At 46.8% G+C, this 20566-nt stretch overlaps 2 protein-coding genes across 2 annotated transcripts; one reads left to right on the plus strand and one right to left on the minus strand.

Moving 5' to 3' along the window:
- The first annotated feature begins 7821 nt into the window (after positions 1–7821).
- Positions 7822–13522, plus strand: psen2 (presenilin 2). Its single transcript, XM_026169583.1, has 11 exons — positions 7822–8304; positions 9064–9213; positions 9302–9504; positions 9579–9720; positions 10120–10187; positions 10282–10502; positions 10621–10719; positions 11236–11295; positions 11383–11469; positions 11546–11661; positions 12610–13522. Exons 2-11 carry the CDS (start codon positions 9076–9078, stop codon positions 12763–12765), a joined length of 1290 nt encoding a protein of 429 aa, XP_026025368.1. The 5' UTR covers positions 7822–8304; positions 9064–9075; the 3' UTR covers positions 12766–13522.
- Positions 13523–14943: 1421 nt separating this feature from the next.
- On the minus strand, positions 14944–16963 carry dpy30 (dpy-30 histone methyltransferase complex regulatory subunit). The gene is made up of 5 exons (XM_026169615.1): positions 16906–16963; positions 16135–16175; positions 16011–16058; positions 15783–15925; positions 14944–15088 (listed from the first exon to the last, which is right to left on the minus strand). The coding sequence occupies exons 1-5, from the start codon at positions 16913–16915 to the stop codon at positions 15016–15018; spliced, it is 315 nt and encodes a 104-aa protein (XP_026025400.1). The 5' UTR covers positions 16916–16963; the 3' UTR covers positions 14944–15015.
- Positions 16964–20566: the final 3603 nt, after the last annotated feature.

Below are 20566 nucleotides of genomic sequence, written 5' to 3' on the forward strand. Positions count from 1 at the left end.
TATAAAAACATTAACATCCTTTCACAGTGCCGCACAAAATGCTGTTTTACTGCTCGGTCCTTAACTCCGACGACGGGGTTCCTGCTACATCGTATCGACTCTGATCTGATCTAATCAAACTAGATAGACATCAGCTAAAACGCTGAGTTGCAGTACAGACATTTTCACCAGTCATCCAGCATTTATTACCATACTAGGGCTCTAGAGTGCGACCAAATTTTTCAGTGGTGCGACTAAAAAAAATATTTGGTTGCACCTGTGCGACCAAATGTTCGGGTAGCAAAAAAAATAAAAAATCGGCAACCTTCCTTGTGGTCAGCAACAGACACACATTATGCCCCTATCGTGGACTAAACCAATCAGAGATAGTAAGGGGCGGGACCTCTCTGATTGGCCGTGGTCCAGTTGAAAGTGCAGGTGGAAGTGGGAGGTGAGTAGCTTGAATAAAGCGATATCGATTCATTAAATCCTGACTTTTAAATATTACTGTGTTTTGCCAGAAACGCCAGATTCTCAGATTAAAGCTCACAAAACCATTTCAACAACAACCAAACAGCAGATGAGAGCAGGTACACGGACTCCACACAAAGACGTAAACACAGACCGACGCATCAGAATCAGCTTCGTCTTTCTCGGCTTTCTCACCCGCCGGCCCGCAGACGGACACGCTGTCGGAGCTCAGCGATCCTGATGCGTCCGGTCCGCGCTGTGATTACGTCTTTTTGCGCTGATTCTGAGCTGCAGGTTTTGTCTCTCCAACCAAAAGCAAACTGCGCTTCACATTTGATCAATGTCGTCATGGATTTTGCTGTTTTGCTTCCACGACTATTAAAATCACACTCCATGCACAGCTAGCTCTCTCTCTCTCTCTCTGTACTTCAAGAACAGTTTCCGTCTCCAATCTCTGTTTTCTGTATTATTCATTGGCTTATTACCCACCAGTCTACCGTTGTTCACAGCGCTGTGGCTGCTGTCTTTTTCTTTTTCACTTAAATGACCTCAGACAAGAAAGCCTGTTTTTTCTGTTGTTCAATACTGAAGAAATTTAAACTTGATATGCAGAACATTGTAGAATATTTTTAAGGTTATCTGCTATAAAAAGCCAGACCAGGAAAATCTCCTTCATGTTTTTCTGTTTTATTCTCAGTTACTTTCACACAAAGGCATCTGCTGTGATGTTCACAATTCTGATGAAGTCAGTGCTGATAAATGATCAGAATTATAATATTTCTGACTGTCTAAGGCTAAGTTGAATCGAATCGGGACTTTGAAAACCGGAATCGAATGGATGATAGAAATCGGGGTTCAAGGTTCAAGGGTTCAAGGTTCAAGGTTCTTTATTTGTCACATGCATAGTTATACAAGTATAACACACAGTGAAATGTAGCCTGACACGCTCCTCGACATGTGCAAAAATTGGGGGGGGGGGGGGGGGGGGTGTACATATATATATGTATATATATATTAGGGGTGCAACGATACACAAAATTCACGGTTCGGTTCGGTTCGATACTTTGGTGTCACGGTTCGATATTTTTTCGATACAGAAAAAATGTTCATGCATTTTTAATTTGTCATTTATTAAAATTATAAATATATATTTTAACTCAAAAGTACAGTTTTTAAATTTAACCCTAACCCTTGTGCGTGTTTTTTATTTTGACAGCGAATGCGCACCTGCGGACCACTTATGTGCAGCCCTGGTTATTTAGCTCGTCACATTGCAGCCACAGAAATTCTTTTGTCCATGAAACCATAAAGCTGCACTTTCTTTTTGCCTTATAGTCTGATTTGTCATAACTTCTCCTGCTGCTTTTACACGCTCACTCACATAAGCTCAGCGATTCTCTGTGCGATCAACCTCTCACATGTTTAAGCTGCGGGAGATTTCACTTGTCATGTTTGCATAGTAAGCTAACGATTAATAAGACGATGTCAGAGGAATTGGTGCAGAAATTATCATCACTCACAGATCAGTGCTGTCGCTCTCTATACACAGTTCGCACGATTGCAAAGTGAAAGCAAAAAAACAAGCGCAAATTCAAACGCGACTTCAATATGTCACATATTGACAGTGGCTCACCGATGCCAATGACATAATTACCCAGCTACATTTCTGAAAGAATGCAAAAGCATTGACATATTTTTCCTACAATAGCCCGACGGGCAGGGAAGAGATAGATTTTGGTAGCCCGACTGAAAAAATCGCTAGCTCCAGGACGTCGGGCTAGCGATATTGCGAGCCCTGTATCTGATTGAGGAATCACTCATCTTTGGAAAAGAGAGTTTATTACAGAGAAATGTCTCTTTCCAAAATAAAAGCTATACTATCCGCTTCTTCTGGGCTATATTCTCAGCAGCATAAGGAGAATCATGTGCTAACAGCTGTCTAAATGACTTGGCTAACGTTAGTAGCATGCTTGTTGTTTTTGTCTTTGCACTAGGATGATGTCGGCGTAAATGTGCAGTCATATTCGTTGTGTTCCCACTAGTGCTTTCAGGTTAATCTCGTTGAAATGACCTTAACCACAACACGGCAAATCTCCGTTAACGAGCTACCGCCGATCGCCCCGTGCATGGGGCTAGACGGCCAACACGTTAACGAGCTAACTGCGCTAACACACTAGCTCCCACCCATGTAATTGAGCATTGCATGGCAAACATACTGTTTTACTTTAGTCCATGACTCGCTTACCTTCAGGGTCATACGTCACATGAAAACCAAAATAATTCCAAACGCCAGATCTGAATGAGGGTGGGCGAGGTCCATGTTGCAAGGAGAGCTTAACTTCTGTCTCGCTAGCTTGCCCTGCGCTCTTCCTTCTGACGATGCTGTCTGTGTTGAGCGCTCAGTGAATCTGCGTTCGACTACTCCGCCTAGGCTCGACAGTGCAGCCTAGGTGGAGTAGTCGAACGCAGATTCACTGAGCGCTCAACACAGACAGCATCGTCAGAAGGAAAGTTGATAAAATAAATTACAAATTTTGTATTGTTCGATACATATGCGTACCGAACCGAAAGCACTGTATCGAACGGTTCAATATCGATACGAATATCGTTGCACCCCTAATATATATATATATATATATATATACATACACATACATATAGTATATACACTGGGTGAATGTGCAGTAGTAGCAGCAAGCAGGTGAATTCTGTACATTAATATGAATAGACATCTGACTATTTTACAGGATAGACAATATAAACATATTTAAAATTAAAGGAATTGAAATGTACATTGTGCCTTGGTTTAGTGTCTGGAAGAGTCCTGACTCAGTCAATTATAGATGATGTGAGAGGGCGGGTGTGTGTGTTTAGGGCACGGATGGCTTGGGGATAGAAGCTCCTCTTGAGTCTCTCTGTCCTTGCCCGGAAGATGCGGAACCTTCTACCAGATTGCAGAAGTTGGAACAGTTTGTTGCCAGGATGGGACGGGTCCTTCAGTATCTGCTCTAGTCCGGCATCTCCTGGTGTAGGTGTCCTGAAGCGGGGGGAGAGCAATCCTGCAGCAGCGTTCTGCTGTACGGATCACTCTCTGGAGAGCTTTTTGGTCCTTCACACAGCTGTTCCCGAACCACGATGTCATGTTCTGTGTGAGGATGCTCTCCACAGCGCCTGTATAGAAAATCCTGAGGATCTTTGGCGAGACCCTGAACTTCCTCAGTTGTCGTAGGTGATACAGGCGCTGCCTAGCCTTTTTGGTCTGGACCTGAATGTGGGCAGCCCATGTCAGGTCTGAGGAGATGTGGACACCGAGATACTTGAAGGACTGCACCCTCTCCACTGGAGCTCCATTGATGATGATGGGCTTGTAGTCTCTGTGCTGACCCCTTCTGAAGTCCACCACCAGCTCCTTGGTCTTGCTGACGTTCAGCTGGAGGTGGTTGTCCTGGCACCACGATGCCAGATTCTTCACTTCATCCATGTAGGCCGCCTCATCGTTGTTGGAGATGGCACCCAACACCACTGTGTCGTCAGCAAACTTCACAATGGTGTTGGAGCCATGGGTGGCCACACAGTCTGAAGTGTAGAGGGAGTAGAGCAGTGGTGAGAGGACACATCCCTGAGGTGCTCCTGTGTTGATGGTGATGCTGTTGGAGAAGCACCTGCCCACCCTCACCACCTGAGTTCTGCCAGTGAGGAAGTCCAACACCCATGCACACAGACGGCTGTTAAGTCCCAGATCCCTCAGCTTTGTGAACAGTCTGCAGGGCACTATTGTGTTAAACGCTGAACTGTAATCAACAAACAGCATTCGCACATAGTTACCCTGTTTCTTGTCCACGTGGCTGAGAGTGGTGTGTAGGACGTGGGCGATGGCATCCTCTGTGGATCTGTTGGATCTGTAGGCGAACTGCAGCGGATCTGTGGTGTCTGGGATGGAGGGGGAGATGATGTTCTTCAGCGGCCTCTCAAACACCTTCATTACTACCGAGGTCAGTGCAACTGGCCGGTAATCGTTCAGGGATGAGGGTTTGCTGTTCTTGGGCACAGGGATGATGGTGGATCTTTTGAAGCATGTGGGGACCACAGACTTCGCCACGGACTCGCTGAAGATGTAAGTGAACACACCTGCTAGCTGGTCAGCACAGCAGCGCAGCAGACGGCCGGTGATGCCGTCTGGCCCCGCCGCTTTCCTTGTGTTCACTCTCCTCAGTGCCGCTCGGACGTCACGCTCCGCGATGCTGGTCACCGGTCTCTCGCTGATGACGTCACTGTCCTCGGTAGTCAGGCGGTAGATAGCATTAGCCGCCTGGCTAACCTCGAAACGGGCGTAGAACCGATTCAGCTCGTTGGTGAATGCAGAGTCGGCGTTGATCGGCGCAGTGTCCCTGGCTTTGTAGTCCGTAATGGTGCGTAGTCCGTGCCACATACTCCGTGTGTCGCCCTGGTGGAAGCGGGACTCCACACGTTCCCGGTACCGGCGTTTGGCATCTCTCACCGCGCGCCGCACGCCGTATGAGGCCGCTTTGTAGGCGCTCATATCGCCAGTGGCGAGACCCGCGTTGTAGGAGGCGGTCCTGGCGTTTACTGCAGTGCGGATCGATCTGTCCATCCACGGTTTCTGGTTTGGGAATGTGGTGACTCTCGCAGTGGGGATAATCTCCTCCGCTAGCATATTGACGAAGCACACTGCTACTTCCGTAAACTCGTTGATGTCGACTGCGCATGCTCTGAACATGTCCCAGTCTACGTCGTTGAGTGCGTCCTGTAGCGTAGCTTCTGATTGGGCAGTCCACCGTTTTACCTCCCTCTTGGTCACGTCTTCCCTCCGTATGCTTTGTTTATACTGGGGGATGAGGAATCAGTGATGATACCCAGCCCTAGTGAGCAGCCTAGGCACGACAGAAGTGGATGTAGCTGTAATAGGAAAAGAACTATTGCTAACTTTTCTGTTAAGGCCTGATCCTTCTGAAATTCATAGCCAGTGCTCTGACACGGTGTCATCAATCTTTGAATGCTGAAAAAGCACAGTGTATCCAGAAAAACACATTATATTATATCAATTATTATAAAATTTGTGTGCGCCTAACTTTTGTGCCGGTACGCCTAACTTTTTAAAGTTAGGCGTACCAGTACGCCCATGGCAAAAAGTTAGTCTAGAGCCCTGCATACAAGAGATATTTATTTTTAGAGTCATAAATATCTGTAGAGTCCGACTTCAGTGAGCGCTCGCCTGGATTTTCCTGTTGGATTATTCCAGCACCCTGTTAACACTAATGAGACCTGCTGTGGGCAGACTGGTTTCCACAGCACTGTCAGCATCAGTGATCTCAGACCACAACCAGCAGCTTAACGTGCTGCAGACACAGTTTTGATCCAAGTATGAAAGACAGTCGTGTTTAAATGATGTGAGTTTGTCCTGTTATTTCAGAGCCTCTGAAAATTGAGACCGTGCACTAAAAACGTCTGTGATTACTAAACAGTTAAAGTCTGCACTTCGGTCACACCTGCATTTCAGGTCCATCCATGTTCATCATGTTCACTGCTAAAAACAAATGATGGAGCTCAGTGTTGAGGAAGCGAAGGGAGTCACATCACAACGTAGAAACTCGTCCTGGCTGAACACGGTACAGCAGGAGGTCGGGCGTAGTCTCATTTTAATGATCTGAGTCCAAAACTCAGCCTTTCCTCGTGTATCCTCCACCAGTATCTCCCTCAGTGTGTCTGTGTTATGAACACCTTGAGCGCTCAAGAGTTGGGAGTTCGCCTTGTAATCATAAGGTTGCGGGTTCGAGCCCCGGCTTGAACAGTCTCGGTCGTTGTGTCCTTGGGCAAGACACTTCACCTGTTGCCTACTGGTGGTGGTCAGAGGGCCCGGTGGCGCCAGTGTCCGGCAGCCTCGCCTCTGTCAGTGCGCCCCAAGGTGGCTGTGGCTACAATGTAGCTGCCATCACCAGTGTGTGAATGTGTGGATGACTGGATATGTAAAGCGCTATACAAATGCAGGCCATTTACCATTTTCTCTTTAGCTTTTTTATCCTGCTTGAAACGCTTTGTGTCTTTTTTGGCTTCATTTGGAGTTTCTTGGATTTTGTTAATTTGCCAGTCCTTCCTCTCTGCACCACACACCTATAACAAAGCTCAAAATTTGCTCACAAATATGTTACATTTGGAACATCTTGTAACATTCTTTACAAATCAAATCGCTCTTTTATGAAAACTGGTTTAATGATGGTATTCTTCTTGTAAGTCAACTATTCAATAACACAGGCTCATTGTATAATTACTCAGCGTTCCTTACAGGTGTAACATCCCAGTATCCCCACACCTGTCCATGCCCCGCCCTGTCCTGACAGAGTCTCCTTAAAGCTTCCTTCAAAAACAGAAGAGCGATACAGAAACATTTGCCTTTACTCGGGTTTTATGGAAACATATCGTTAGTTTCATCTCTGACAGCATCTGATCAGAATCTGTACTTTTGTACCAAAACGTGTTATTTGGTTTTACTGACTTTAGTGAGAAAGACTCTCGTGCTTTTCCCTCATCGATCAAACTCCACATCTGTAAATGTAAGCTGTCCACTCTCAGGACAGAAACAGAAAGTTTGTTCCTGTCTCAACAAGAAAGCTGTGAAAACATGAATATTTGTGATATTTTAATGTCTTTGAGTTTGATTCCATAAAAAGTGACAAAAACATTAGTGTTTGCTGTGCGTGGGAAGAAAACTTCTTTTTACAGCGAAAAAACCCCTAAACTTCCAACAAGCACCGAGTAGCTACGTAATGTGACATTCACAGAGAAACTCGCGGATTCTTCCACTGACTGCTGCGGCACACCTGCACCAGGGTAAACCTCCGCCTGCCCCACTCCTGCTTTACAGGTGAAAATAGAGCAACAGGACCGCTGAGTCTTTGACTTTATTTATTTTCTGCTGTGTTTTACTTGCATCTATTTGAAAGACTGAGTGTAAACACAAAAAATATTTTATTTTATGTGCTGGAATGTGCAGAAAATAGGTTTAAATGTTAAACTAATTTCTTCCAGTCAGAGAATGTTGCATATAATTAAATGTTTGCTTGATGCATAAAGTTAAAAGATTAAAACTAATAAAACAAGTTTTAAAAAGAGACTTTTCCATCTGATTACATTTTGTATGATGATTATGCAGAAAAAGTAGAATTGGGCTGAAAGATCTATCGCTTTATCACCTGTTCAGGCTGTAAATCGTGTTTTTAAAAAGTAACTAAGTAATTAATTACTTTTGAAAAGAAGTAATCAGTAATTAGTTACTGATTACTTTTTTCAAGTAACTTGAACAACACATCCTGGAGTTAAGGGAAACGAAGCAGCAGATAGGGGAGCAAAGGAAGCAAAAAGAGACTTTCAGTGGATTGTCAGTGTTAGCAGGACGGAGAGTAGAAGACGGCACAAAGTGAAAGAAAGGCGGCAAAGGCAGTGCGCCGTGGTTTTACAACATCCAGAGGAAAGGAGGAGAAATGAGAAGCACAGGAAGAGCAGAGAGCAGACCGTTATATCGGAAAACACCGAACAGGAAAGCGTGACTGCAACAGAGAAAAGAAACGACCAGAAATCTGATGCTGGAAGCTGGTCAGATATGAAAGTGAACTGGAGCAAGTGATCAGAGCATGCTTTTAACACAGACGCGTTTGTTTGGTTTGAATTTATTTGATTTTGTTGTTGACACACTCCGGTAACGCACCACTTTGCTCTTTGACAACCGCCAATAAACTATACTGTGACGTAGCGGCAGGTCACGTGCTGTGCGGGTCAGCTGACTGCCTTCTTCCGGGTCTTCTGATCGGTGTTTGCTGTGGTGTCTCCGCTGTGATCCAGGTAAACTCGCTTTTTCTGGCTGTTATCGATCACCGATCGCTCCGATGGCTTCCGTGTGCGGACAGAGCCGCCCGTTAAAGCGCAGTCACAGCGGAAAAGGCGCACTTTGTGCCGCAGTCAGTCGCACCGAAGCCGGTCTGGTTTGAAGCGGACAGATCCGGTAATGCCGTGAATTCATCAGCGGAGGAGAAAAAACGAACTCACGTTTAATGTGAGGGGCTCTCGGAAGTACAGGTGACAGGTGGGGTGGACATGTGCGAGGACAGAGACAGGTGGTGGTTAGAATCCCGGGCTCCACCATCCACGGGTGGAGACGAGCGGTACCGAAGGTTTGAAGAAGGTTGGAGACGGTGTAGTCGAGCTGAGGACGCTCCGATGGACACGAGTCCATAGAGGGACAGACGGCTACAGCCACCTGTCATCAAACACACGCCACGCCCCCAGTAATGCAAACTTTAAGCTTGCGATTTAAACAGCTTCGTCAGGTGCAGGTGCCCCACAGGAAATCACCTACAGAGACCAAAGTCTGTGGGGATGACAGTGCTGCCCCTGCTGGACGCCAGAGGAACTGCAGGTCTCAGCTGCTGGTTATAAAAGTTTTTTTAAAAAGCGTAGGCGGGTTTGTCAGAAAGGGACCAGATGCAGGCGTGGACCGTCATCGTGGACCGTCATCGTGGACCGTCATCGTGGACCGTCATCGCGTTCCTGCGTCGGTTTTTCGCCCTGTCAGATGATTTGTGCTGTTTCCTGTTGTTGCAGAGTCAGAACGCCATGAACGCCTCCGACAGCGATGAAGACATCTACAACGAAAGGTCGGCCTTGGTCCGGTCCGAGTCTCCCGCGCTCCCCTCCTACATACCGGACTCAGACCTCACGCCCCCCAATGGCACTCCAACCAAAAGGTTAAAGGTCAGTTTCCGTTCACTGAGTCTCTCCAGTGTTTCATTCCCACGTGTCCCGCTGCGCTGACGCCATGTGTTGCCCTCTGTTGGTGCAGGCGGGGATAAGCAGGAGGCCGGGGGCGGCCGCTGCAGACGGCGGCGGGTCAGATCCGGAGGTGGAAGCTGAGGAAGAAGAGCCGCTTAAGTATGGCGCCAAGCACGTCATCATGCTCTTCATCCCCGTCACCCTATGCATGGTCGTCGTGGTTGCCACCATCAAGTCTGTGAGCTTCTACATGGAGAAGACGGACCAGCAGCTGTAGGTCCTCGCTCCTGCCGCCACACGCCGCCACCTCCTCCCCTGTCAGCTAACTGTGATGTTTTTCTCCGCAGGATCTACACGCCGTTCACGGAGAACACCTCCTCCGTTGGCCGCCGCCTCCTCAACTCCGTCCTGAACACCATCATCATGATCAGCGTCATCGTGGTCATGACCATCTTCCTGGTCGTCCTGTACAAGTATCGCTGCTACAAGGTGAGCTCCTCCTCCTCCTCATATTCACCCGCCTCTCCTGTTGCTCACGTAGATGAAGGAGACGTCCGAGGTTTCTGCTGAGTGCAGGCGTGCTGTGATGTCACATGTGATGTCATGCAGCCTGTTTTTAGTGGGAACGGAAAGCCGACCCCCCCCAGAAAACTCCTCCTCCCCCCACTGCTGGTGAAACGTTTGTAACGCACTTTGAAAGAACGTTCATCCCGCTGACGTCCATATCAGGAAATGATGCGCGCCGTAAAACACTTGATGATGTAGTGAGCTCGCCGAGCGTTGCTGCTTGTCGTGTTACTGATTGACCCACCATCGCTTACTCCGTCTGCATGCTAGACTAGCGTTGCATTCGAGTACAGGAAGTGACACTTTGATGTGTTTGTTCAGTTCATCCACGGCTGGCTCATCCTGTCCTCCCTCATGCTGCTCTTCTGGTTCAGCTTCATGTACCTGGGGTGAGTCCTGTGATTGGATACTGCCGCCACAGCGTGATGCAGAACGTTTGTCACGGAGCGTCTCAACGCTCGTGTTGCTTTTTCCGATTTCCAGGGAGGTGTTTAGGACGTACAACCTGGCGATGGACTACCCGACGGTGGGCGTGATCATCTGGAACTTCGGGGCGGTGGGGATGATCTGCATCCACTGGAAGGGCCCGCTCCAGCTGCAGCAGGCCTACCTGATCCTCATCAGCGCCCTCATGGCCCTCGTCTTCATCAAATACCTGCCCGAGTGGTCGGCCTGGGTCATCCTGGGTGCCATCTCCGTCTACGGTGAGTGGAGGCTTCAGACCTGGGGGCGGGGGTCGTGGAGAGCTCCCTGGCGGCTCCAAGCGGCGGTGCTGCTCTGTTTTCCCATCATGCTTTGCTCAGGTTGTTTGTGCTGTTGCAGACCTGGTGGCCGTCCTCAGTCCTAAAGGTCCTCTCAGGATGTTGGTGGAAACGGCTCAGGAGCGTAACGAGCCCATCTTCCCCGCCCTCATCTACTCCTGTGAGTGCTTCCAGCAGCTGTTCTCGATCAATAACAGCTCTGCAGTTTATCTAATGTTTGTGATTGTTTCCTCCTCCGATCGTTATAAGAGGAATCTGAAGGTTTCAGGAACATGCGACTAAAGGTCAAACTTTCGAGGTCTTCTTCTGCTGACCTCCCGTCTGCAGCTCTGAGGTCTCGGAGCGCCCAGAGGAAGCGCCTCAGAGACGAGCTCGAAGGGAAACTCAGAAACAGAAAGTTGGTTTTTGGGAAGCACTTCCTGGAACCTTTCGATCTTTGCTAATAAGAAACTCGTAAATCAGCTGTTTAGACGTTCCCGTCGTGAAGCGCAAGTTCATGAGGGCTTCCTGGCCGTGACGCTGCCGTCACACGATAACTTCCGCTATAATGAAACCAGATTCAGACTCTGACGTTGAGCCGCTGCAGCGCTCTTACGTCCTGAGGCGATCACGATCCTCGGGTCGAATCTAAAACCGCAGCCCGATGACATCACCTTTCATTTTGTTCTGTGTTCAGCCGCCATGGTGTGGACGGTGGGGATGGCGAGCCCCAATGAGACTCAGCGCTCTGAACCAGGTCAGGTATCGCGCCCATAACATCTCCACATTTGTGTGTTCGTCCACAAAGCTAATACTGCTGCTCGGACGCCATTTTGTTTTTCAGATGAGGAGGTGGAGCAAAGCGACGGAAGGGCGGAGCCTCCCAGCAGACACTCCAGGTTGCTTCCAGAGGACGAGATGGAGGAGGACAGTGAGTCCGCCGTCGCTCAGGTGTCCGAGGTTAATGGCGTCTGCAATTCTCTGACGCGTCTCTGTTGTGTGTGCAGGAGGCGTGAAGCTAGGCCTCGGCGATTTCATCTTCTACAGCGTTCTGGTTGGAAAAGCCGCGGCGACCGGGGGCGACTGGAACACGACGCTCGCCTGCTTCGTTGCCATTCTTATCGTAAGTTTTACGTTTGACTCCCTGATATCTACGCCACAACAAACTCAGCGTCTACAGTCACACCAACCCGGATCAGGTGTACCAAGAATCTGACGTCGCCCGTCCACGATGCCAGGCGTGGGCTCGGGCTGGCGCAGGAATTACAGCTTCGTGGCCACAAAGAGGACACGTTAAAATATCCTTTGTGCGCAGACGTTAGATTCAACTTCAGAGTCTTAACTTTGATTTAGTAAGAGAAACGTCACAAGTGACGCAACAAAACTTTGGCATGTTCTGTGTTTTGGACAGACTTGCATTTAAACGCATTTACAGTAGGAAGCCGAGGTCGGGGGAGGCGGGGCTGTGAGGAGGGTCAGGTGACAGGATACACCTGAGTTGGGTCAGAGTAACAGCACACACCGACCGTAACCATATTTACTGAGACAGTTTTTTAGATGAAACCACGCCGACCACAGCCGCAGACAGGACAGAAAACAGGTAACCAGGGCGATGGGCGGGCGAGGGGCGCACACAACCCAGGACCTGAATGCACTGGTTCTCACTTACAACCAGTTCAATCAGTCGAGACTGATCCTTCGAGATCACAGCATTGAAGGATCTCGATGTCTCTAAAAAAGATCAATCCCGCGCTGACACAACGGCGCTCAGCCACCACGGTGGCGTGTCCCGGCCCCGCCTCACAGCTCTGAGTTACAGCCTGTCTGCCCTCTGTCATCACACCATCCTCGATCACACGTAGGTGAGTTTAATGAAACATGAAAAGTAAAACGTTTCCACCTGAGATCAACAGGAGCCGACGTCAAACATGTAAAACTAATCGTATGAGCTGCGCAGGCCCTCGTCAGGCACGCAGGACTCCCTCACTTAAACCTGCACCTGTGCTCACCTGTGTCTCTGTCTTACCTGTGCCTCTGTCTCACCTGTGCCTCTGTCTCACCTGTGTCTCAGGGTCTGTGCCTCACTCTGCTGCTGCTGGCCATCTTTAAGAAGGCTCTGCCGGCGCTGCCCATCTCCATCACCTTCGGCCTCATCTTCTACTTCTCCACGGACTTCCTGGTTCAGCCCTTCATGGACAACCTGGCCGCTCACCAGTTTTACATCTGAGACAAAGCTCCGCCCACCTCACCCCCCTCTTCGTTATCTCGCTGGACTGCTGCCTTTTGTTGATGCAACGCACAAAGATTGTTTCCTGCGCTCGTCCTCAGACCACAGGAACTGATGTAAGAGTGTGTGGAAGGTGGGCGTGGCTGTTACCTGGTTGTTTCTGCTCAGGTTGTTTCTACGTCACCTGCTGACTGATATTTAAACCCTGTCTGTAGTCTCTGTCGTGTTGCTGAAGCCGTGATGGTGATGTCACCACCACTTTCTGTGATTGGCTGACGTTCCCGTCATTCTTCACTTAATTTAAGCTCATCGCTCTAACTTCAGGAAACAGGTGGGATGTCTGATTGGTTCATGTGACCTAATGAAACTTACCTGAGGGACGAGCTCACTTTGAGTGAAGCGCTTCAGGGCCATGACCTGAAACCCTGAGAGGCCGAATCTAAAAAGTGAAGTGGGAGGAGTCTGAAGCAGCTGCTGAGCGCTGTGATTGGGTATTTCCTGCTGACACGCTTTTATCCAGAAGGATGTTTGTTATTCTTATTATTTTGTTATTTCATCTTTAATTAAGCAGGTAAACCTAAAGGAGACACGAGGTCTCGTTTTCAAGAGCGACAAAACTGGGAATGAAACAAAAGACGGGATTTAAATTTTGATCGAGAAGGGAAAAAAGGTTAAAAAATAAAAGTGCAAACTGGGTTTCCTGTCTTTGTATTTGAGTCGTTGGGGCTGCGTACGTCAGCAATGCTGCCTCACTGAAACATTTATAAACATTATAAACCTGAACATAGAACGAATTCATCATTAACAGCTGCAGCAGCGCTCGCAGCGTCACAGATGCCTGCAGCTTCAGTGTCAGAGGTCACACGTGGGTCTATTCTGACCTTTCATACAGGCAGGGATAGCTCAGTAGGTAGAGTGGTGGCCCCATGATCGGAAGGTCGGGGGTTCGACTCCACTGAACGGCTACCCTGAGGTACCCCTGAGCAAGGTACCGTCCCTACACGCAGCTGGAAACAGTAACGCTGACATAATTAGGCTGCTGTTAATGAAGCTGGAACTCTTCTGCTCGTTTCTAGCTCCGTGTTTTGATTCTCCCACAGCAGCTTTGCATGATTCCCAGTTCGTAATCATCCTTCTTTACCTGACACCGCACCTCAGTGCAGCCAGCCTGTCTGAAACGAGCCGTTTCAGGTGTTTACGCTGGCTCTTTTCTGATTGGCTGCTCTCGTAAACAAGTGCGTTGGGTTTCTCCCCTCTCAGTGACATCATCCAGATCCAGAGTGTAAAAAAACAGAGACACTGGGTGTTCAGAGCAGCCTGAGCTGAACAAGCTCATGGTTACTGTGAACGTCTTGTTAGGAGCCGATGGCGTGCACAAAGTGTTCTCACAGTTTCCCACTTGCTGTGCAGACAGGAAGCATACAGCTGGATGATTGTGCGTTTGTGGCAGCACTGCTCAGATTTTCAAACTGAAAACAAAATTTTCTCTTTTTTAACTGACTAATTATAACTTTAACATATTTATTTTAGCCGTTTTCTTTTTAATGTGTTTTCTGAACGCAAACAGAAACACTGAATTTTGGGCCTGGCGGGACGCCGTACAGAGACAGAGCAGGTGCTTTCTGGATGATTCCATGTTTAATAATCTGCTGTAGCTTCAACACTACCTGGGCGGGTCTTAAATGTTCCAGTTCTTTGTTTTTGTGCAATAAAGTTTATTATAATCTGGTTTGTTAGCCTTGTTTGGCTCCTGATTTTGGTTTCCTGTCGTGTATTCAGTGTTATCATTCTTACAATAAAAATTATTTTTCTTGTCAAACTGATTTCGTCTTTTAAAGCTTCCATTTAGTTCCAGATTATTTGTCTGGAAACTGCATTAAACAAATGTTCGCACCCATTTCCCCCTCAAACATCCAGAACATTCATATTTAAATCTCAGAACAGTTAAATCTCATATTTGAAAATAATTCTGTTTTTAAACGTACAAATTAAAGTTACAAATTCTTGAAAGCATTTTCCTCAAACTGCTGTGATCTTACGTCCCCTCCTCGCTCTTCATGAGGTTTTTATTCATCTTTTTTACCCCATTTAACAAATTTTTCTCTAAGTTTGAAAGAACTTTTCACTAGTAGCACAGAGCAAAATCAGCCTTTCAGAATAAAAGCCCAGAGGACAGTATGTTTTTCACATCCTTTATTTTTAATTAAAAAAAGAAAACAAACAGAAACGGGCTTCGACCAATGAGGCTCTTCAATTTCTCTCCTCAAACTGGGATTTGTTCTTCAGCAGGAACGCAGCCAGGTACTCGATGGGGTTCGGCGGTCTGAAAGAGGAAACAAACCTTCAGCGGAGGCATTTTAGGCAGAGTGAGACCAGAAAGTTCAACACATGAATTTTAACGAGTAAATATTTCCTGAATGAGACGACAGGACGAGCTCGCGCAGACTGCAGGTCACAGCGGCGCACGGAAGCACTTCTGGGAGTCTGAGTGGAAAACACATGGACGAGGTTCAACACGGCAAACACGTCGACCACGCTGCCGCCGCCGATCAGAGCGCCATTAAACAAGAAGCACCGAAGCTGTCGCCCAGCACGGAATTACAAACTATCCCTACTGCTGAGGATCTGCTTCCGTAGTTATGCTGCAATAGGTGTAGGCTGCTGGGGATTCCCATGATGCACTGGGTGTTTCTTCTTCACTCACAATGTGTTAATAAACCTCTCCTGCTCTTGTTTGGGAGGACATGGTTTGAAATTTCAGAATCCAGCGAGGCGTTTGTTTCTTCTACACCGGAGCGCTGATCCAGGAAGCAACTCCAAACTTTGCTCCGCACTTCCTGAGCTCTTGAAACACTTATAGCCCCGCCCATCTGTACTCGTGCAGCAGGCTAATAGTACGTCAGTCTGTATGAATAAATGTTATTAACACAGCAGCTCACTCCGGTTCTGCTGCAGGTAGACATGTCCATGTTTCTGATTGGTCGCAAGCTGCCAACTCTGTTTGTGTGTGTGTGTACCTGTCCTTGGCGAGCACCGACAGCCCCTGCAGCAGGATCGGGACCACCGTCTGGTCCAGGTACGCCCGGGTCGGCAGCGCCTGCAGGTCCACTTTCTGCTTCGACATCTTCTCTGCGCTCGCCTTCTCGTTCTCCACCGTCCTCTGAGGAGCAGCAGAAAAGCATGCTGGGAGTTTGCGGCAGGCTTCACATCAAGCACAGGGCTGTGTGTGTCTGTGTGTGTTTTACCTGGATGTTGTCTGTCAGGCCATACTCTGCGTGTGGGTTTTCAGAAACCTGTAGGAGGATTTTAAACACTTTGATCAGAGAAACAGGTCACACGTGTGTGTTTGTGTGTGTGTGTGTTACTCACAGGTGTGTGTCCCTCCATGGACTGCTCCACCTCTGTGTGATCTGAAACACAAAGAAGAGCTGCTGAAAACTGTGCGTGCAGCTGCTGCACAGAGACACCATGAGCACCCCAACGATTCATTTATCAGTCCTGCTTGTATTTGATTCATAGGTGGTCAAATTCAATTAACACGTGACTGGTTTAACCATTTCAGCTCCACACAAATGGTTTCCCCTCTGTGCTGCCAGATAGACGAGCCTAAAGTGGCTGATTTTTCCATTAAGTTTGGCACAAACTAACTCACATCTATAACTGTATCGATGCTGACCCCGGCGGATTGATAAAAAAGCTCAGGAATAACAAACAGGTGCAAAAATACACCCGTTTAAATACAGAGAAGTGAAGAGTCGCAGAAATGGACATTTTCTGAATGGAGTTTGGCGTAGATGAACTTTAAACGGAACATCTTCAAGTCTGTTTGCGGAATTAACGCCGTCGAAGGAAAATCTCTGAACGTCTTTGTTTCCAGGAGGAAGCCAGTGGAGCAAAGAGCGGCTCAGCTCGTTTCTCCCGGGCTGTCTCCGTTATCGGCACCGAGCCTGCGCCGCGCTGCAGGCGGGCTAGCTTAGCCCCGCATTAACGCTTCTTTTCTGCCAAATTAACTTCTCCTGAAGCGGAAACCGACCTGCTGAGATTCAAAGCGACCATTAAACAACGAAATCAACCGGAATCACGGAGCAAAGAACCCGAATTACAACGAAAAACGCCATCAATGGCTAACAATCAACCTACCGTCCGCCATGTTTGTTGTGGATCCGGCGTACCAATGCTTCCGGTCTCCTCAGCGGCACTTCAAAATAAAATACCCTTTATTTATTCATAATTTGACACAATAAATTATACTGTTGGTTTTCTGTATCATTTATATAATTTCGTATATACAAAGAGCATAGAAGTAACTCAGGAAGAACGGTTGTCATAAAAAGAGAGCACAGACAAAATAAAACAAGGTTAATTTAATCATCTGAAGTAATTTGTAAAGCAGACACCGCTTCTGCTGTAACGAATATTATTTTCATCATGTCAAGAATATTTTCCCATAAAATATCTAAACACAGCAAACTCAGCAAACTGCGGCTACGTTCACTCTGCAGGTCTTGATGCTCAATTCCGATTTTTTGATCAAATCCGATTTTTTTGTCTGCTCGTTCACACTACAAATAAAATGCGACAGCAAACGCGCTGTAGTGTGAACGCTCAAAGCGGCCGCGTGCGCAAAAGAAGACGTCACACACAACGCGCTCTGTTTAGACCCAGAGCCAGTAGAGGTTTTAGATACGGGCGACACGGGCGGTTGCCCGGTGCGGCATCACGGGCCTCGCCAAAAAATAAATAAATGCTCGTACTCATGCTGCCCCGACATCAGCCAGCGCATTTTGGGGATGTCACAGGCACCGATCGGTTTTCTGTCGCCCCTTTGCTGGGAGTAAGGGCGCCCTCCGTTTGCGAGCTGCGCCTGCTGCTGGCGGCGCAGAGAGGAGAGGGCGGGGCGGCGGGGAGTCTCTGACCGGCTGGAGCAGCGTCTAATAACCAACTCACAAAATAAAACAACATAAAAACAAACCAACAAACACGAAAACACCAGACATCATGATACAGAGCCCTCGGTGCGCCTGCGCGCTGCTGAAGTCAAAGTAAACTTTATTGTCATCTCCGCTACAGACAGTCCAGCATATAGAGAGACGAGACGACGAGGCTGCAGTTACAGCAGTGCAAGTAAACAAACAGTATGTATAAGAAGAGTAAGAAAATAAATCTACACTTTAGGACTCGGGGGTAAAGGATCAATAACAATTTATAATTTACAGTTTGATGATTTAAAGTCTCACACAACCCGTCGAAAGGGGCGGGGCCTGCTGCTTCCAAATAGAGCACATTTCATTCATAATGTTGTAAATCCAAGCCCATCATGTATTCATGATTTGAATCCTGGGTTGTGTGAAATCCCAGAAATCAACCTTAGACAAAGTGAATCTGTGAACTGTGTGTTAGGTTATGTTGTGGTGATCCTCGGGTTGCGGGACTTGTGTTCATACTGGAGGGCAAAATGAAAACCAAGATGGACAAAAACAGTTCAAAGCCATCAGGAGGAGAAACGAGCAAAAGATGCAGGTAAGCAGATGTGTCACTGAATAATGGCAGGTCATGCTGAAACAATCAGAGTCAGAATACTTTATTAATCCCTGAGGAAATAATGTGGGTTACAGTTGCTCCAAGAAGAAATGGTAAAAATAGCAACAGTAACAGACTAATCTTTGAAAAATATAACATTTCTTATCACCTCTATGCCGATGATATACAGATTTATTTTCAATTAGATGATGACGACATTGCTCCTTCGTTGCACTGCTTCCTCGAGTGCATGAGAGAAGTCAGAGAATGGCTTTCAGACAACTCCCTTATCCTGAACGAAAAGAAAATGGAGATTGTGGTGTTTGGCAACCATATCCCTAGGGGCCTACCAGCTGATACCTTTGGTTCCTTTGCCACTTCTTTCTCTGACTCAGTTAGTGACCTAGGGGTTCTGCTGGACAGCTCTTTCAAATTTAACAAACAAGTGTCTTCAGTAATCAAATCTAGCTTCTACCAACTGCGCCTTATTGCCAAGGCTAAGCACTATGTCCCTCATAAAGATCTTGAAAAGCTCATTCATGCTTTTGTGACTTCTCGATTGGATTACTGTAACTCCCTCTACTTTGGTCTTCACTCCGCTCTCCTTCACAGACTTCAGCTTGTCCAGGATGCTGCGGCTCGCCTCCTGACTGGCACTAGAAAGCATGCCTCTATCACCTCAGTTCTTATTGAGTTGCATTGGCTACCCATAAAATATCGCATTGAATTTAAAATATTGTTGCTCACCTTTAAAATTATAAATAATTCAGCCCCTCGTTATCTTGTCAATCTTCTTAGTCTATATGTCCCTGGGCGAGCCCTCAGGTCTTCAGCCCAATCACTCCTGGCTCAGCCTAGATCTAGACTTAAATCGAGGGGTGACCGTGCTTTTGCCCTGGTTGCACCGAATCTGTGGAACAACCTTCCCATCGCTATCCGTGCGTCAGACTCCGTTTTATCTTTTAAATCCTGTTTAAAAACTCATTTATTCTACATAGCTTTTCCATCTAGTTAGCGTCCCTGTTTTATATTTGGTTCCATTTCTTATTTATGTACTTTATCTTTTAGCTATATCTGTTCTTAGTAACTTTGTTCTTATATTCCCTTTTATTGTTGTATAATTAGTGCTCTTAACCTGATGACACATGTGGTACTTTGTTAATAGTCTTTTATTTATTGTCTTAATTTTCCTTTTTATCGTAAAGCACTTTGGTGTACCACTGGTCTTTTAAATGTGCTATACAAATAAAGTTGTATTGTAAACTCTGAACAATACATTATGTTACAGATGTTAATATTAATTAGTCAGTGTCAATTGTTGATTCGTCCTGTTCTCATTGTATGAAGAATTATGATGGCTGTTTGCATACAATGCACTCTCTCTCTCTTCATATGTGTGTGTGTTTCTCTGGTGAATTCTGACAACAGCTTTATGTTAATGTACAATCCTTAATATGTTTTATGTGTGTGTGTGTGTGTGTGTGTGTGTGTGTGTGTGTGTGTGTGTGTGTGTGTGTTGGGGGGGGGGGGGGGGGGGGTTTCAGTCTTCCAGAGGGAGTGTTCGCCCGGGGCGCCAAACAGGCTAGGACCACCACTGCCCAGAGCAAACAATATTGTTTGACTGATGGCCGTTAATATAAAGACTTCGGACTTTACGTTTCCCAATTTTTGCTTTAAGTTATTTTGTTATTTACATAATAATGTAAATAACCTGTGGGCTCAAAATGTGGTCATAAATATTTTGTACTTGTAAATCAGTTTTGTGTGTGTAAAAAGAATTTGTGTGTGGACTTAGCAAAAAAAACCCTGCAAGTTACAAGTACGAATTTTGACCCTATTTTTCTTCCTATCATCTGATTGGTCAATGTCATGTCAATCACAAATGTAACAATCCAATCAGAGAACAGATGGGTTTGGCTGTCGAGGGGCGCTTTTTTGAACTGCAGGTCCTTGAAGGGAATAAATGCCCTTTTACATGCCAGCCCAGCGTTTTCCTTCATCACCACGAAGGAAAACAGTCTGTGGTCGTCCGAGTTTGGTGATTTTTATGTCACAGGTCTACGTGTTTAATACAGGGACTTCCACAGCCTTTTCAACAGCGCTGCGGACCGCGGGGGGCGGGCAGTGTTTTGGAAATGATAGTCTTCATTACAAAGCTTTCTGGTTATGAATTAGCATACATGTTTTTATTCAACATTTGAAGAAACAGCAAAAAAAACAGAACAGAACACACAAATTCTTTTTGCACATACAAAACTGATTTACAAGTACAAAATATTTA

The sequence above is a fragment of the Astatotilapia calliptera genome, chromosome 6 (genome assembly GCF_900246225.1).
Source record: "Astatotilapia calliptera chromosome 6, fAstCal1.2, whole genome shotgun sequence".
NCBI lineage: Eukaryota > Metazoa > Chordata > Actinopteri > Cichliformes > Cichlidae > Astatotilapia > Astatotilapia calliptera.

Excerpts from the sequence above, each read along its gene's own strand:
- psen2 (XM_026169583.1), top strand. The coding sequence starts at position 9,076 with ATGAACGCCTCCGACAGCGATGAAGACATCTACAACGAAAGGTCGGCC. Across the intron at positions 9,505-9,578 it reads GAGAAGACGGACCAGCAGCT|GATCTACACGCCGTTCACGG; the intron begins GTAGGTCCTCGC and ends TTTTCTCCGCAG. Across the intron at positions 11,470-11,545 it reads GGACGAGATGGAGGAGGACA|GAGGCGTGAAGCTAGGCCTC; the intron begins GTGAGTCCGCCG and ends TTGTGTGTGCAG.
- dpy30 (XM_026169615.1), bottom strand. Across the intron at positions 15,926-16,010 it reads GCCTGACAGACAACATCCAG|AGGACGGTGGAGAACGAGAA; the intron begins GTAAAACACACA and ends GCTGCTCCTCAG. Across the intron at positions 15,089-15,782 it reads TCGGTGCTCGCCAAGGACAG|ACCGCCGAACCCCATCGAGT; the intron begins GTACACACACAC and ends TTCCTCTTTCAG.